The 17134-nt window shown below is 53.2% G+C and overlaps 1 protein-coding gene across 1 annotated transcript in view; it reads left to right on the top strand.

Annotated features, from left to right (window-relative positions):
- TRIM28 (tripartite motif containing 28) overlaps nucleotides 1–9298 on the top strand; it is an 18680-nt gene extending 9382 nt beyond the window's left edge. The window contains exons 15-17 of the mRNA XM_075445866.1: nucleotides 14–3754; nucleotides 5157–5212; nucleotides 8496–9298. Of these exons, the coding sequence (XP_075301981.1) occupies nucleotides 14–674 (661 nt within the window). The 3' untranslated portion in view covers nucleotides 675–3754; nucleotides 5157–5212; nucleotides 8496–9298. The remainder of the gene's footprint in view (nucleotides 1–13; nucleotides 3755–5156; nucleotides 5213–8495) is intronic.
- Nucleotides 9299–17134: the final 7836 nt, after the last annotated feature.

Below are 17134 nucleotides of genomic sequence, written 5' to 3'. Positions count from 1 at the left end.
TCCTCTCCCTCAGCCACCCCCCCTTTGCCATCCGGACCTTTTTCGAGGACGACTTCAGTGAGATCTACCTGCAGCACATGGCTTCGCAGGTGGCCGTCTTCGACATGCACCTCAGGACCTTGGCAAGGGAGGACAACTCGCCCTGCGAGGTGCTGAGTGTCCTCTCCTCTGTCCGCTGCACCCTCCTGGAGCGCAAAGCCCATGGCTTCATGTCGCCGCGGGTGAAGGAGCTGCTGGCGGAGCGGCGGGCGGCTGGGAGGGTTGGAGAGTGTGACACCTTCTGCCGCCATGTCCAGACCCTCTACGTGGCGTTCCTTGACTACCTGGATGCTCGGACAGGGCCGTTTGGGGAGCTTTTCTGTTTCCAGTGGATGCAGCTGCGGGTACCACCAACATGGGCGGAGGTGGAGCCATGCATCAAGTACTTGGCAGACCATGGGGTCATGGTGGACGACAGCAAGTGCTTCAACCAGTTCTACCACTTGACCACCTTCTTGAAGAACTGCAGGAGCAGCAGCGACTTCGGCGCCCTGCAGACGCACCAGAAATGGGTGCGTTTCTTCAGCAGCTCCTGCAGCCTGGGTAGCCACTCGGAACTCCTCAGGATGGCTCAGGTTTTCTTCGCCATCCCCTCCTGCGGGGCCGATTTTCCCAGGGGGCTTTTCCTGATGTGAAGCCAATGGGACCAGGCATGGAATTGTCATCGGTGTCACTGTGGCCAGGCTACGGTCAAGCGTGCGGCGTGTCAAGACTTCATTTTTGCAAGAATAGACCTATGGATTTCTATTTTTGCACATCAGCCCACCAGGGAGGAGTTGTTGATGGGGTTCTTAAAGGCTGTGCGCTGTCTGCAGGAGAAGTGGCTTTCACAGAATCACAGAATGGTAGGGGTTGGAAGGGACCTCTGTGGGTCATCTAGTCCAACCCCCCTGCTGAAGCAGGGTCACCTACAGTAGGCTGCAGAGGACCTTGTCCAGGTGGGTCTTGAATATCTCCAGAGAAGGAGACTCCACAGCCTCCCTGGGCAGCCTGGGCCAGGGCTCCGTCACCCTCAGAGGGAAGAAGTTCTTCCTCATGTTCAGACGGAACTTCCTCTGCTTCAGATTGTGCCCATTTCCCCTTGTCCTGTCACTGGGCACCACTGAAAAGAGCTTGGCCCCATCCTCCTGACCCCCACCCTTCAGATATTTATAAGCATTTCTAAGGTCCCCTCTCAGCCTTCTCTTCTCCAGGCTGAACAAGCCCAGCTCCCTCAGCCTCTCCTCATAGGAGAGATGCTCCAGTCCCCTCCTCATCCTCATAGCCCTCCACTGGACTCTCTCCAGTAGCTCCTTGTCTTTCTTGAAGTGGGGAGCCCAGAAATGGACACAGTGCTCCAGATGGGGCCTCACTAGGGCTGAGTAGAGGGGAAGGAGAACCTCCCTTGACCTACTGGCCAGACTCCTCTGAATGCATCCCAGGATCCCATTGGCCTTCTTGGCAACAAGGGCACACTGCTGGCTCATGGTCGTGGCTTTGCTCTTGTGCCAATAAATACTGCCATGGGTTGTGGTCGTTTATGGGCACTGGAGGGGTGCTTGGAGGTGAGATGGCTTTTGGGGCGAAAGTCACCCAGGACTCAATGGACTTATTTCTTGGGTTGGGGAGAGGGAAGGTGAGGTTTTGTCCATTCACTTGGAGTCTCCAAGCTTGGACCTCACAACCAGACCTCGAGCTTGTGCACCCACCTGCCCTGGCTCTACCTAAGGTGTGGAGAAGGCTCTCGCAGCATCATGCAGACAGCTGGAGATACCTGAGCTTTCTGGCTGGGGAGGTTTTGTCACCTGCCTGCCCCCCTCAAATTCCCCAGGGATCGTAGAATCCAAGTTGGAAGGGACCTTAAGAAGCATCTGGTCCAACCTTGCTTGGCAAAAGCATGGTCTAGACAAGATGGCCCAGCACCTTGTCCAGCGGAATCTTAAAAGTGTCCAGTGTTGGGGAATCCACCACTTCCCTGGGGAGATGATTCCAGTGGCTGATCTCATTGTGAAGAATTTTCCTCTTGGGTCCAGTTGGAGTAACTCGTATGCATTACCCCTTGTCTTTCCATGTGACTCCTTGTAAAATCTTTGTAGCCACCTTTTAAATACTGGAACAGGGTGATAAGGTCTCCCCTAAGCCTGCTTCTCTCAAGGCTGAACAAACCCAGTTCACTCAGCCTCATATGGCAGGGTTCCCAGTCCTTTGATCATCTTTGTGGCCCCACTCCGGACCCTCTCCAGCCTGTCCATGTCTTTTGTGTCCAGCGGGGACCGAAACTCAACATGGTATTCCAGGCGTGGGCTAACGAGTGCTGAGTAGAGTGGGATAATGACTCCTTCATCTCTGTTGGTGATGCCCGTGTTGATGCAACCCAGCATCCCGTTGGCTTTTCTTGCTGCAGCAGCACACTGTTCGCTCATATTGAGCCTGTTGTCCACAAGGACCCCCAGATCCCTTTCCATAGAGCTGCTCCCCCAGCTGAGTAGATCCCAGCCTGTGCTGTGCTCCTGGATTATGTTTTCCCAGGTGCAAGACCTTCCACTTGTCCTTGTTGAACTTCATCAGGTTCTTGTTAGCCCACTCTTCCAGCCTATCCAGGTCTTCCTGCAGGGTGGCTCTCCGTTCTGAAGTGTCCACTTCCCCACTCAACTCGGTATCATCGGCAAACTTCATCAGTACACTTGAGCCCACCATCCAGATCACTCTGAAGATATTAAACAGCGTTGGGCTCAGTGTTGATCCCTGAGGGACGCCACATATGGCAAGTTGCCAGTTTGAAAAGGAGCTGTACACCACCAAGCTCTGTGTGCGGTGTGTCAGACAGTCCCTGACCCACCGCATAGATCACTTGGCTAGACACATCAGTTGCTCTAGGAGGAAGCTGTGGGAGAAAGCCTTAGAGAAATCCAGGTAGACAATGTCCAGTGCTTGCCCCACGTCAACCGAGCTGGTTAGTTTGTCGTAGAAGGCAATCTGGTTTGTCAAGCACGATTTGCCCTTGATCAGTCTGTGCTGGCTTTACCCAATCACGTGCTTCATTTGACTTTGAGCCCTAAGGAGGATTCATTCCATAACTTTCGCAGGGACTGAACTAAGACTGATGGGCCTACAATATCTCCTTTGGGATGCGTGGAGGGCCCTGCCAAAGCTGAACATCACTGCCCTCCTCCTGATGCTCCTCACCACTCCATCATCCACAAGAGGATTTGTCTTGGAGCACCTTGAGGCATTTATTGCCTGTGCCAGGAGATGCAGCAGGGAAAAGGTGCCCGGCTGGCAGAAAATAAATATATGCATTAATATTCACCTCCTGCCCAAGTATTTGTTGATGTCCACAGAAGTGTGTCCTCCATCCTTGCAGTTTTCCTCCTGTGATGGCTGGAGCAGACCCAGGTACCCAAAAAATGCCTTTCCCTTGGATCCAGCACCGTCAAGTCATAATATGGACGCAAGCGCATGCTGCCTGGGTGAGGACCTTGAAGATCTTGAGATGCAGACCTGTAAGGATCATCAACTCCAAGGAGGACTTTGCACAGACATTATCAGAAAGTTGTTTTTCTCAACAGCAGCCTGATTTTTCTGCTCTGAATCCTGCTTTTTCCCACCAAATTTCTGCCTGGAGCTGTGGAGAAGGCACTGGAGATGAGTGGGAAGTTCATGTGGAAATCCTTTGAGTGAATATGGAGATCCAGATCACCAACAAAACCCAGGATGTCACCTTATACAACTCGAGGTAATGCTGCAAGGAGGGGGCAGGGGATGGAAGATCCCTTGCCAGAGGGGACCGCCCCAGGATTCAGGCACAAGGTCCAAGCTGGACCATCTCCCAGTGGTTGGGCTATCTCCCAGTGGCTGGACAATCTCTCTCATAAGTCCAAGTGGTCTCCCAATCCCTTTTCCTGCTCATGTGTGCTCTCCTTCCGAGAGCTAGTGCTTTCAGCAGCTATAGCTCCACAACACCCAGTCCTAGGATCCTGCCAGGTGTCACAGAGAGTTACCAATTCGCCAACTCCATGATCCATTTTTGAGGGGTGCGTGGGGGTCCTGGTGGACGAGGTGGACACCTTCGTGCTGGCCATCCTCTTCTCCAGCCCCTTGAACTGCAAAGTTTTCTACATGAAGGTAGCCATGGAGATATCCCTGCACAAAGTCTTGGGGGACATCAACACCAGGATGTATAATAGTCAACCCGCCAGCATTGATGAGGGCACAATGTTCCACTGGGTCAAGCGTGGTGCTTGCCAGGAGGCCGCCATGGTCTCTGCTGACAACGTGTGGGTCACAGCCACCATGTCCAGTGCTACAAAGTCAGTCATGAAATTCACCATGGCGAATCAAGATAGTTCCTCCTCTGAATCTAAAGATGGCATCACCCATTAGCCTTGGGCAGCATCAGCTGAAGGTCTGTGTTGCTGTAAGCACCAGGCAGAACCTTCTGCCCTTGATAAATTGTTGAGCAAAGAAATTGTGCATCCAAACTCATGCTGTGTTGCCCCAAGATAGGAGAGGAAGAAGCCCAGGTAGGAGGGAAGATGCTTCTTTTATCTCCTAACCTTTTTTTATCATCTCGGAGGATGCCCTGTTGAGTGGTGAGGAAGGAGAGCGTAGTTTGAAGGTCCTGTGGGTGGGCTGCACTGTGCCTGGGGCTTGGAAGCTTGCTTGGATGCAATGCCAGGTGGAAACGTGCTCTCCTGAAGGTGCTTTTTGATTTGATTTATAGCTTGGGTTTAGTTTTAATGTTTGTCCATCTGGTATCCACCTGGGGGTCCTGGTGTAGGGGGCAGGCACCTTCCCATTGGCCATCCTCTTCTCTAACCCCTTGAACTACATTTTCTGCATGGAGGGTGGGTTCAAAACATCATTCTACATCTATCAGCCCATCCCTCCATTTCCATTCCCTGTGTTCCTATGGCGATCGTGCCAGCATATGCGTCGTCTCTCTCCTAACCCAACCGACCTCTGTGCCCTCCATCCATCTGTCTGTCCCTCCCTCCATCTAGAGGGGGACATTTTTGGAGCTAAAACTTGGTGTAGCTGGGCCACCTGCAGCCAAGCACTGGAAGGATTGGGGTAGATCTCTTCTGGGCCAAAAAAATTTAATCGCTTTCTTTTGTTCTGCTTTCCTTCCTATGCAGCGAAGGAGGAGAAAGCAGCTCTGGACTTCTTCATGTGCCACATTATCTGATGAGAGGTTGGTGGTTACCATGAGCTGCATCATGTTTCACTGTTCGGTCTCGTAGGCTTGATGTTTTCTGTGAGCGAACAGATTTTGCTTGGGGCTTTTTTTATTTTTAGTTTGTTCTGCTTTGTGGTTGGAAGTGGCAGCAGCAGCCAAACCGGAAGAAAACAAGCAATGTGGTGGGGCAGCAGAGGTGGATGGGGTGGTAACTGGGGCTGTGGTTCAGTGGTGAGGGCAGGACGAGGTCTGCTGGGTTTTGTGGGGAAGGAGGGTGCGAGGGAGCTCTGAAATGAAAATTGAAGCCTTTTTGGTTGCTGGCTGAAGGGTTAGAGGCAGCTAAGAGGTGGGATGGGGCAAAGCCGTGCAGAGATGTCTCCGTCACCCCTCTCCAGCTACCTCACAACCCCTTGACCTCCCTCCCTCCAAATGGGGGGGTGGGTGACGAAAAACCAAACACAACCTTTCCCATTTCCCTTCACCCCTTAGTCCTTCTCAGATGTCTGGTGGATCAGATGGGACCTTTGGTGGACCTGCCTGGTGGGAAGACCCATCAGATTTACCCTCTCCCATGCTTGGTTGCTGCTGGCAACGGGTCCTGGTGATGGAAGTGCCTTTGGGCAATGTCTTAATGGGCTCTGACCATGCGAGGCGAGGCCTACAGCCAACGCTTGCGCAGGACTCGGACTCCTGCCTCCATTTGGTGGCTAATTAAGCATCTATGAGACCTTCAGAGACCAACACAAAGGGCCAACAATCAGAGGCAAAACACCTTTTTAATGAATGGACCTTTTAAATGAATTTGTGCCCATGACCCACCATGATGTTTGCAGCTGGAGCAAACTTCTCCTGCACCTGGCTTGGGCAGCATATTTAGACCGTGTCTCTGAGGCTGCAGATGAAGAATTTGGGTCCCCAGGGCTCTGGAGAGGTGCTTTTGGCAGTTGGAGATGCAGTGCAGATGGCATTGAGTCAAGGGACACCATCCTGGGCCAGTTCCCCCGTGTCGTGGCCATGGGGAACTGACAATTCACAGTGGTCCTTGCCACAGATCCCCCAACACCTTGGAGCATCTCTCTGGTCTGGCAACAGGTCCTCCAACTGCGAGGGCTCATGGATGGCTCTTACTTCACAGCAGTTGTGAAATGCTGTGGTCTTCTACCAGTGCATGAAGCTTTTCAGTTTATCCATCTGGACTCGCTTTACTGCAAGCAAGACATAGTAATGGGTCAATAGGTGTTGTTGGATCATCTCTGCAGAGAGGAGCCTCCACAAGGTGCACATAGCTCCATGCCTTGGTGGGGGCTTCCAAAGCCCCCTCAGGTGGCCCAAAGCCCACTTAGTGCCTCCTAACCTTGTTCAATTTTAGCATGTGCACCTGTGAATCCTCAGTTGGTGGCATGGTGAACGGGCACCATGCAATGGGGACGGTGGTTCTCTTACCAATCTGCAGGAGGAGATAGATGCCCAAAGCCAGAGCCAGGAGGGAGAGGACCACAAAGGCCAGGCTGATGGAGAATCCCCACCCTGGGAGAAAGAAACCAGATGGTGGTGAGGAAGAGCACTAAGTCCCACAGGCCAAGGAGGATAAAGCCAAGCCCCGGACCATCCCCACCTAGACTGCATGGTTCATTTGTGGTTGTGCTAGGAAGCCTGCAGAGCCACCTCCGTGTTGTTTGGAAGGGATCTCCAGAGCGATAGTAGAGCCCCTTAATCTGCTACTTGTGCTCCTCCTCATGCAGCCCCATATTTACTTTATTTTCCCTGCAGTGAGAGCTCACAGCAGCTTGTACCCAACTGAGGGACCTCTAGGTCTTGTGATAGGATTGGGAATATTGCCTCCTTCCTTGGGTTTGCCCCAAGGGAGCAAGGGGGAGGTGAGGTTAACTGCAGCATGTATCTCAGCTGCTTTGTGCTAAAGGTCTATACTCCCCTGGGAAGGAAAAATGAGGAATTTCCATTTGCAGGGTCTGGCCAACCCGAAGCTAGCAGCATCACTGTTGGTACCTTGGAGCCTGGAAACCAGGATACCTCGACAAACTTAAAATAGGGACACTTACCTTCAGCTGGCAGCTCCGGGCTGGTAGCAATGGTGCTGTTCCTCGGGTCATCCTTCCCACCTAGACAACAAACGTGGAGAAAGGGTCACCCCAAAACTGCCCCCTCCTCCCCCTCTGCAGGGATTGCCAAAGCATGGCCAAGCGGTTGTGTTGTGGGGTGGCGTGTGGCTGCTCCTAGGCTGGATACTCTGATGGGGTTAACTGGGTACACGCCTTCACTCAACTGGTCTTGCTGGTCAAGACCCAACTGTATTGGCACTGTAGAGACCTTGAGTCCCTGCAAGCAAGGGCAACCACTTCTGGGTTTTCTCGAGGGCTATCCCTGATACGGGGCACGATCAACCTCCCCATGCCCTTCTCCACTCACCTCCGGTGGTCAGGAGCCATGGGACACTCAACCTTGAAAGCATGACCTGTCCAATGCTGCTCTGCCGCTGGTATCCGCAGGAATAGGTGCCGCTGCTCTCTGCGGAGAGCTGGATGGTGAGCGTGGAAGTGAACTGGCCTTTTCCCACTGCGTGGTTCACCAGCTCCACCCCATTCTTGCAGAAGAAGATGTGGGTGATGGGGACACGGGAAAAAACGAGGCACCGGGCAAGAATCAAGTCACCTGCCTGAGCCCAGGAGATGTTTGGGAAGAGTGCTGGCGGGGGGAAGTCACCTGCAAGAACAAAGAGACGCGGTCGTGGTGTGATGGAGTGGAGATGAGCAGTGGATTTTCATCTCTCTGACCTCAGCATCGACCTTGTAGCTGCTTTTTGGTGGAAACAGCAAGTTAAAGGGGGGTAGGAAAAGGGAGCAGAGATTGGAAGAACCTGTTTTTCAGTCATCTGGTGGCTCATGAAATACTTGGGCTCAAGGAAAGCAGAAGCTCTTCTTGTTTCACGGTACAGGTAAACACAGTGGGAGAAAATGAGGAGGGTAAATACAGTGAAAAATATTGTTTCTAGTGACCAAAACAATTTTTCCCATCTAGGTTGAGTGTTTCAGAAAAAAAACTCAGACAAAATACGTAAAATCTGGGGCAGCAAAAGTATAGTGGTATTTCCAAAGGGGAATGTTTTCATTTTCTTGAATTTCAAGCCAGTATTTCCTTCTCCATCATAAAACTAAAAATTACAGCTTCCTCCACCAAAATCCTCCCTAGCAAAACTGATATATTTCATGCCACACCCTATGAAAAAAACATATTAATGTGGCTTTTTTTTTTTCTTTTGGTTTGCCTTCTACCTTGAAAGGAAACACCAGCCCGAGTGTCAGAGCTGCCTTGTTGTGCACCCCAAGATCAGGAGACATCATCCAAAGGAAGTACACAACGTTACGACGTGGGACCTGGAAGGTTTTTCCAGCCACCCCTTTTGTCTGCACTCACCTGGGGAGCTGCAGGTCTCTGGTTCCATCCTGCCGGTACCTGTGTGGGGAAGGAGAAGGGGTTGGTCTGAGATGGTCTGCTGGTCCAGAAGAGAACACCTTGTAGTGGACATTTCTTTGGGGTGGGAGGTGCAACCTTGGGGAAGCTTGCAGAAGATGGGGAGAGTTTCCTGCAGACCTCAGCACAAAGGAGATCAGAAATTACCAGCTGAGAGCGAAAGGGGCTTTCTGGCAATGCCTTGTCCCTTCCTGCCCAGCCAGGGACAACCGTATCACACCTGGACCCCAAGAGGGACCAACCCCATGCTCATGGATCAGTGCAAGGGTGCAATTTCCTCTGTGGGAGCTGCCACCTTCCTTATGTCTTTGTTGTCAAATTAAGTCACTGGCCGGGGTTGTCCACAACCTGCCATAGCAGAGATGGACCTTCAGACCCTCCAGAAAGCCCATCCTGTGTTTTCAGACTGTTGGACTCCTGAGAAATTGCTCCAGAAACTCACAATTTTGGCTCTTGGATGGCGCTTTGACTTCTCTCTGGAGATTTCCCACGGGGCCTGCTTAAAATCCACCCCATGTCACCATGTCATCCCCTGGTGCTTCACCCCAGGGTAACCCCCCAAAGTGCCCCCTAAACACCCTGTCCAGTCACCTACCTGCCAGCCAGCCCAGCAAGAGCAGGCTACCCACAGCCTCATCCCACCAGCTCCTTCTCGCCATGCTCGTCTGCAGGCTCCTCAGGACCAAGCCGCGGGGGGAGGGGAAAGGGGAAGCTGAAGTTGGTTTCCTGCCCATGACTCACCCCCGCCTGGGGTGTAACCCAGCATCTTCTCAGGGAGGAGAGAGCAAGAGGACAGGATGGGCAGGGTGGGTATCGCCACAGATGCGCGGGTGCACACATGTGGGCTTGCAAACCGTGCAGCGGTACCTGATGCCTTCCTCCCCCACCCCAAAAAGGACCCCAGAAGAGGCTGCTTCATCATGGTGCTTTGCACCGTGTTTGTGGGTGCCTGTTTTGGGTGGCTCGGGGTACGTCACAGCTGTCCCCAGTGGGACCCACTGTCTCCCAGCGGGTTTCCAGCATCCCTGGCACGAAACCCTCCCCCTCCATGGCTTCTCTCTAAAGTCTCAGTCCTGATGTTCCCATAATGTTCATGCACCACAATACAAATATGCAACGTCCTTTCAACATCACTGGGAAGAACAGAATTTCCTAATTTCTGCTTTTTTTTGTGTGTGTCTCTCAGACACTAGACTGACACGCAACCCAGTTGTTGATGCAGAAGTGCTGTTGCAGATACCCTGGGCTTGTGAGGGAAACCCAGGGGATATCCAGAGTTATGAGATACCTTTGCCTGATTAAACCAACCTTGGAGGTCCATTGGCAGGAGCTCAGAGACTCGGCTAGCATGGAAGCTTGTGATACCCCCATCTGCCCAACGTGCGGTTGGAAAAGGGTCTTCAGTCCAGCCTCTGCTGAGCTTGCATGGGTGGTAAGGAGTCTGTGTGGTCCTGTGCGCATCCCGCCCTGGTCCAGAGCCTCCCAGACCCATGTATCCTCCCTGTTTTCTGCACAGTCACTGGGTTTAGTCCCTGCCCTCACAAATCACAGAGTGGTCGGGGTTCAAGGGACCTCTGTGGGTCACCCAGTCCAGCCCTCCTGCCGAAGCAGGGTCACCTACAGCAGGCTGCACAGGACCTTGTCCAGGCGGGTCTTGAATATCTCCAGAGAAGGAGACTCCACAACCTCCCTGGGCAGCCTGGGCCAGTGCTCCGTCACCCTCAGAGGGAAGAAGTTCTTCCTCGTGTTCAGACAGAGCTTCCTCTGCTTCAGTTTGTGCCCGTTGCCCCTTGTCCTGTCACTGGGCACCACTGGCCCTGTCCTCCTGACACCCACCCTGAAAATATTTATAGGCATTTATAAGGTCCCCTCTCAGCCTTCTCTTCTCCAGGCTGAACAAGCCCAGCTCCCTCAGCCTCTCCTCGTAGGAGAGATGCTCCAGTCCCCTCACCATCCTCGTAGCCCTCCGCTGGACTCTCTCCAGTAGCTCCTCATCTTTCTTGAAGTGGGGAGCCCAGAAATGGACACAGTGCTCCAGATGGGGCCTCACCAGGGCAGAGTAGAGGGGAAGGAGAACCTCCCTTGACCTACTGGCCAGACTCCTCTGAATACATCCCAGGATCCCATTGGCCTTCTTGGCAGCCAGGGCACACTGCAGGCTCATGGTCCAGCATCCCCAGGGGTGCTGGATTCACCTTGTTGGGATCCATCATTCGTCAAGCTGTCTCTGCGGGGCAGGCATGGAAGTGATGTTCACCAAGGTGAGGCAGCTTTGGCTCTGAAGCTCTGAAGTGCACCCACTGGAAGAGCAACAGAAATAAAACTCTTTCTCCCCTTTCTTTCCTCTCTTGCACTTTTCTTTTGCACGCTGCCCACTTTCGGTTTCCTTTTCAAAGATATATTTGTGTTTCCTGTTCTGTGATGTTTGTCTTCTCTGGTAACCCGAGGTGAAATGTGACTTGAGGAGAGCTTAGGCTTGATGTTGGGGAGGACACGGAGTGAGGTCCCAGAGCTCCTGCAAGGCTTTCTAGAAGTCCGCATCCTTTCTAGATTTGAGTAAGCTTTGGAAAGTCGGTGAGAAAATGAAAGAAAAGGCTTTAAAGAACAGAAAAGAGCTACAGCTCTCTGTCCCAGAGAACAAACAATGCGGGGAATTTCTGCAGTGCTTGGAAAACATGGCATCTTGAAAGAAAAATGCAAACAACAAGAAGCCAGAACAATTTTTAAGCTAATTTTCCCTAGATGTACCCAAAATGATTTGAGAGAGAGCATTTTGAGGTGGAGCAGAGCAGCTCCGTCAAACGCTGCGTTACAAAGGGACGGTTTGTTTCCTACCACAACTATTTCTTTTTAAAGCCAGTAAAACTGACGAAGAAAGGCCAGGGCTTGTCTGTCTTCTACAAATAGCGCAACAGTGGGCTGGGGTTTGCTGGGGGAGTCACGTATCGGTGCTGCACCTCCAAGCTCCCGTCCTGACCTCCCCACCATCCTGTTGTGGATGCTCTGTGAATCTGGAGCAGGGTGTGGGGCTGGACACAGAGATCCAGGAGGAAGGTGGGATGGGCGGGGTGAATCGTCACCGTGCTGGCGACAGAGATGAGTGAACCCTTACAGTATGGGTGGAGAAGATGGAGCAGGACTCCTGGGTTGAGGGATTCTAAACACTGGGGAGAAAAAAAAAAAAAGAGGATGGAATAGTGATTGATCTGCAAACTTTAGCAGGATTCCTTGCCTCACAGTGCGCTCGTAATTGGCTTTGGATCAGTATGTGAGATTTAGGGGAAGTTCAGCACTTCCAGGGTCACCCAGTAGAAAGAAAAAAACGTGACCCAAAACAGGCTTGGGGTGGTGTCAGGTGAGGAGGCACAAGGCAGCACTGCTCCATGGTCAGGAAAGGGAGAAGGAGGGTCGGAGACAACCTCACTATGAGAGGCTCAGAGGCGTGGCTGGAGGTGATGCCTCCTGCCTTCGTGTTGGAGCTGCGTATGGGCAGTGGGGGCATTCAGAGGAGGAGAAGCTTCCCTGTGAGGAACGCCACTGTTGGTATGGTTGGCCAGACCCCGTTGCATCAACCTTTATTAAAAAAACACACCAGAGTGGAGAAAAGCAAGAGGAGATCTGTTCCACAGATCTAAATCCCCAGGAAACATCACTCCTAGCAGAGCTATTGCATACAAGGCTTCAGCCAATGTCCCAGGATGCTGGTGCAGGGCAGGGAGGTGTCCAGGCAAAACAAACACTGCTGAAGCATCCCTCACCAGCAGAGAGGCCTGAGAGGATGATAGGGGTGAGTGATGCAGCCATGTTCGCCTGCATCTCATCCAAGCAGTGTGTCCAGAGGAGCTTAGTGCTTAAGATGCACCAATTTGGGTCCTGCTCTCCAAAAGCTCATAGGCTGTGCTGAAAATGCCTTCCGAAGAGGGGTGGAAAGACACAGCCTGTCTTCTTCACCATCCAGTCCAGAACACAGCGAACTGGGGTCACAGCCGTTCAAAGAGCTGGTCCAGTTTGCAACCCTCAAGACCTCTGCACTCCCCCACTGTGTTCTGGGCCCTGGCTTGGGTACTTGCAGCTGCTGCTCCTGTTTTCAGTCCTGCTTCAAGCTCAGCTCAACCCCAGCAAAGCATCATGGGGACACTCATCTTTCTGAGGTAGTGGCTGGGTTGATGTTGGGGAACAGGAAGGAAATCTCATTGCTAAATATAGGAGTCATGGCTACACACACGAAGGAGTGGTCTGGCCATGTGGTTGCGTGGTTAACTTCCAGGCATGCACAGAGAGCAGGAGGTGAATACCTCACCACTGAGAGACAGGATGCGGGAAAGGGAGGGTTTTTTTTTAGAACAAGGTCGCTGGAGGCCCAAAATCTGCAACAAGGAACAGTGGCTGGGCTGAGTTTAGATGGTGCTGAACCCGGCCGAGCCCTTTCTCCATGGCAGGATCAGCTGTCCTCTAAGGGGAAGTCCTGAGACCCCTTGAAAAACCAGGAGCATCCCCCTGCACTCACCTTTCTGCCTGTTGTTTCCTTTTTGACCCCTCTCCATTGGTAGAGGGCTCCCGACTTTCCATCTGTCTTCTCCTAAGCAGACACAGTTGCCCATGTGCAACGCACAGATAAAACTGGTATGTCAGGGGCATGTTGTGCATTTACAGATTGAATCTGCAGCTCCAGCATTGCTGCTGCTCCTCTCCATGCACCCAGAAATCCCATCCCAGTGGCTAAATCCCTCTCTCCTCCATGCAGACAGACAGGCTGCAGTCATAGTCCTACTACACCACTAGATTTGGCCATCACGCCTCCTCTTGATTTGCTCCATCTCCCCAAAACCCTCTTAGAAATGCTGTTCCTCTGCTGCTCTCCTAGTGACCAGGCTCTTAACAGAGAGAACTGGGTCTTCCTAGACCCAGGACTCCACTCTGTTTGCGTGGTCAGATGTGTAGTGGTGGGCAGGAGAGGAGCCATGGGGAAACTGGGTCGATGGCTGGTCCCTGACGTGGGTCTTGCCAAGGCACGGAGAGCCAGGAGAGGCTGCTTGCTGTGAGCAGATCCCATGGCGAACGCAGGCCCCATGTTGGTCAGCCACTCCACAGCCAGGGCAGTGAGCCGGGACAGACACGGAGAGAAGCGCAAGACGATGAACAGGGGTCAGCAGAGGAACCACCAATAGACTTTCAGGCTCCTCTTTGTGGGAAGGCGCCTCTGGCCACAGATGGGTTGTTCCCAGGTGCAGCAAAGTCCAGAGTGGACACTTCTTCTGCCACTTCCTCAGCTGCTCAGAAAGCAGAGCCTGCCAGCTCTGGCCAGCTAGGGATGGGGAAGGTGCCGTAGGGTACGGCATGTTGGGCGCCCATGCCAGATCTCTCTTACGTTGCCTTGCTGCTGTTGGGTGAGTCACAGCAGGGCACATCTCTGGGACAGGGACGGGGCTGCCAGACTTTGGGTCATGGGGATTTTCCTGTGTGGAGAGCTGAGTTAAATATAAGAGGGGTTTAAAAGGGTATGTGTTGCATCCCATGACGGGAAGATCTGCGCAGAGGCTGCAGAAGCTGTGCATAAAACACCTTTCAGGGTAGATAATCAGCTTGAACACAGCACCGGCTCCACGTTCCCTTTTAGCAGACCAAAATCCTATTCACATCCTTGATATTGCAACAGAAAAAGGGGGATGTATGGCTGCTTGTTTCTGTTTTATTTTTGTTTTTTACTGAATTAAGGGTCCTGTTCTCTATAGAGCACCCAGAGAAACAATCCTGTGGGAGACGTGTGTGGGGATGGGGACGGACAGTGCTTTGTTGTTTTCATCATCCTCAATTGAAATATAGGAAGCAGAGGAAGTTCCAGCTGAAGATGAGGAAGAGCTTCTTCACTCTGAGGGTGACGGAGCACTGGAACAGGCTGCCCAGGGAGGTTGTGGAGTCTCCTTCTCTGGAGATATTCAAGACCCACCTGGACAAGGTCCTGTGCAGCCTGCTGCAGGTGACCCTGCTTCGGCAGGGGGGTTGGCCTAGATGACCCACAGAGGTCCCTTCCAACCCTGACCATTCTGTGATTCTGTGATTCTGTGAAATGAAAATCCCTTTCCATGTGGCGAAGGCAACTGTCGTGCTGGGTGCAAAGAAGCTCTGCAAGCAGTGCAAATACAGAAGTGGCGCTTGGGAAGTTGGGTGGCTTTTCATTAGGGGCCCTTTGCTGTTGGGGTGCAGAGCTCTGAAACGGGTATGGTGGAGCAGAGCATGGTAAAAATAGGGAGAGAGCAGAAGAGATGCCCTGACTGACACCGTGAGGATGGGGGGCTGTGGGTGAGGCAAGGTAACCCACCTGGAGCAACAAACCCATCCAAGCTTGGCGAGAAGTCAAGCAAGGAAACTGAGGAGATGCAAGATGGATGCACACGGGTGGGATGGAGCTTGTCCAGAGAGAACTCAGCAATGGGGAGCTGGGCAAAGAGATCTGGATGAACCAAGTTGCTGCCCCTCGAAGTAAAAGCCTCTCTGCTCCATGGTGCAGGTGCCAGCATGACTGCCAAGGACATCTGAAGCTCTCCAGATGATGGTCAACACAGGGATAACTTCAGAAATGGATCTGTGCAAGGGGTGGAGATGAGAAAGTAGGGCAGTTTTGTTTCACCGACTAAAAACCCTTGGAGGAGAGACTGTACCCTCCCCAGTCCAGAATGTTTTGCATCTTGGCCATCATGAACGCTGGCCCGTAGTATCCCTGCATCGCTGTGTTTTACCCTGGGGACCTCCCAGCTTCTCCTCCGTGCCTTGACTAAGCTTCTGCTCAGCCTGGCCACACAGTTCCAGTCTGGTGCTTGATCCTGACCAGGTCACCTGCTACCCAAATCATCTTCAAGGGTGGGGTGCAAGAGCAGAGCCTGAAAGCAGAATGGTCGCAGCTGAGCTACTTTGTGCTGCTGAAACCTCACCCTGGGGACTGTGGGGCCATCTGCGTGTAGACACCAGCGCAGAAACAAGAAGAACTGGGTGAGGATCTCTGCTCTCAGTGCTCCCCGGCACCTGGCTGCCATATGTGAGACACGGCATGGCGATGTGGGCAGAAGGCACAGGCTACTTGCAGTCATGTGGCTCTGCTGAGGATGGAGCTGTGTGCTGGGGCACGCAGGGCATAGGGCCAGCATCGTGGCTGTCGGGACGGCCTGAGCTGGGAGAGAGCTGCCATTGTCTGGTGATCCAACATTCCCAGCTGATGTGGCTGTGAAAAGTACCCAGCTGAGGCCGACTGAGCCCATCTGCCCATACTCAGGTCCAAGGGGTGTCTGTGTCTGGCCCTCTGCACCCCACACCCACCCAACAGTGGGGCAGGGGGACTGGGATGAAAACCTCACCCAAGAGACAGGAGAGACAGCTGGCTGGCCACAGGCAGATGGGGATGGGATCTGGGCACCCGCAGCCCCTGACATGCAACCCAGGATCCACCTTCCTGCCAGGGCATCTCCAGAAACCCACACCAACACATCCCATCACTGACCCACCACCCTAAAGCATCTGGGAGAGGCTGATGTTGTTGACTGTCCCCATGGGGAGATGGGGACACCCAGCTACAGGCACAGCCCAGGGCAGGAGCTGCTGGGGTAGCTCTGGCCACGACGAAGCAAAGCGGGCTGGGGGACAAGGGGCAGGAGGGCTTTGCAGACAGGATGTTGACCCTGAGGGACAAAGACGGCTCATGCTCCCGTGTCTAAGTGTGGGGAAATGAAAGTGGGGGCTCTGCAGGTGCAGCATCCGCAGTGGGAGGAGAGGCAGGACCCCCGCTCGTCACAGCCTCTTGTCGTGGGAAACACACTGCTAGCCACAGAAAAACAACAAGACGAGCCCCAAGTGCGCTGCAAGCCATGGGTCAGGCAGCTCTTGAACTGCTATCGCCAGCTCAGAGGAAAACTGATACTTCATGGAGACGGCGTTTGTGCTGCACCCCAAAAAATGCTGGGGCAGGTGGGATGGGACAGGCTCTCTCCTTCTGGCCCTGCCTTGCTCCTGCTCCTGCTGCTGCTGGGTGAGTTGTGGAATTTCATTGCCTTGGGGCTCAGGACTTGAGGGCTGCCAAGTGGGGCAAGATGGCATGTCCTGGTCAGAGTGGAGGATGGGGAAAGGGTGTGCAGAGCAGCCATGCAGCAATGAGTGGCAGAGCTGCTTTGATGAACGGAGGAAGACAATTGCCTCCTCCAGGTACAGCTAAGTTCTGAGCTAAGGGCACATTTTTCCAACCCTTCCAAGGGAGTTCGGGTAATAGTGTGAGACTGGGCAGATGCTGGAGCGCTTCTGGGAGTCACAGGCATCCACCTGGAATAACAAAGCCACCCCAAACTGGCTTAAGGGGGAGTCAGCTGAGGAGACCAAGGACCTGCAGGAATCATCCAGATGGGTGGGAAGATGCTTGCCCAGCAAGGACTCAGCAGTGGGGACCTGGGCACAGGCATGGGGATG

This window comes from Opisthocomus hoazin, chromosome 33 (genome assembly GCF_030867145.1).
Source record: "Opisthocomus hoazin isolate bOpiHoa1 chromosome 33, bOpiHoa1.hap1, whole genome shotgun sequence".
Taxonomy (NCBI): domain Eukaryota; kingdom Metazoa; phylum Chordata; class Aves; order Opisthocomiformes; family Opisthocomidae; genus Opisthocomus; species Opisthocomus hoazin.
The sequence above is the reverse complement of the archived record's forward strand: the minus strand, read 5'-3'. Positions and strand labels throughout refer to the sequence as shown.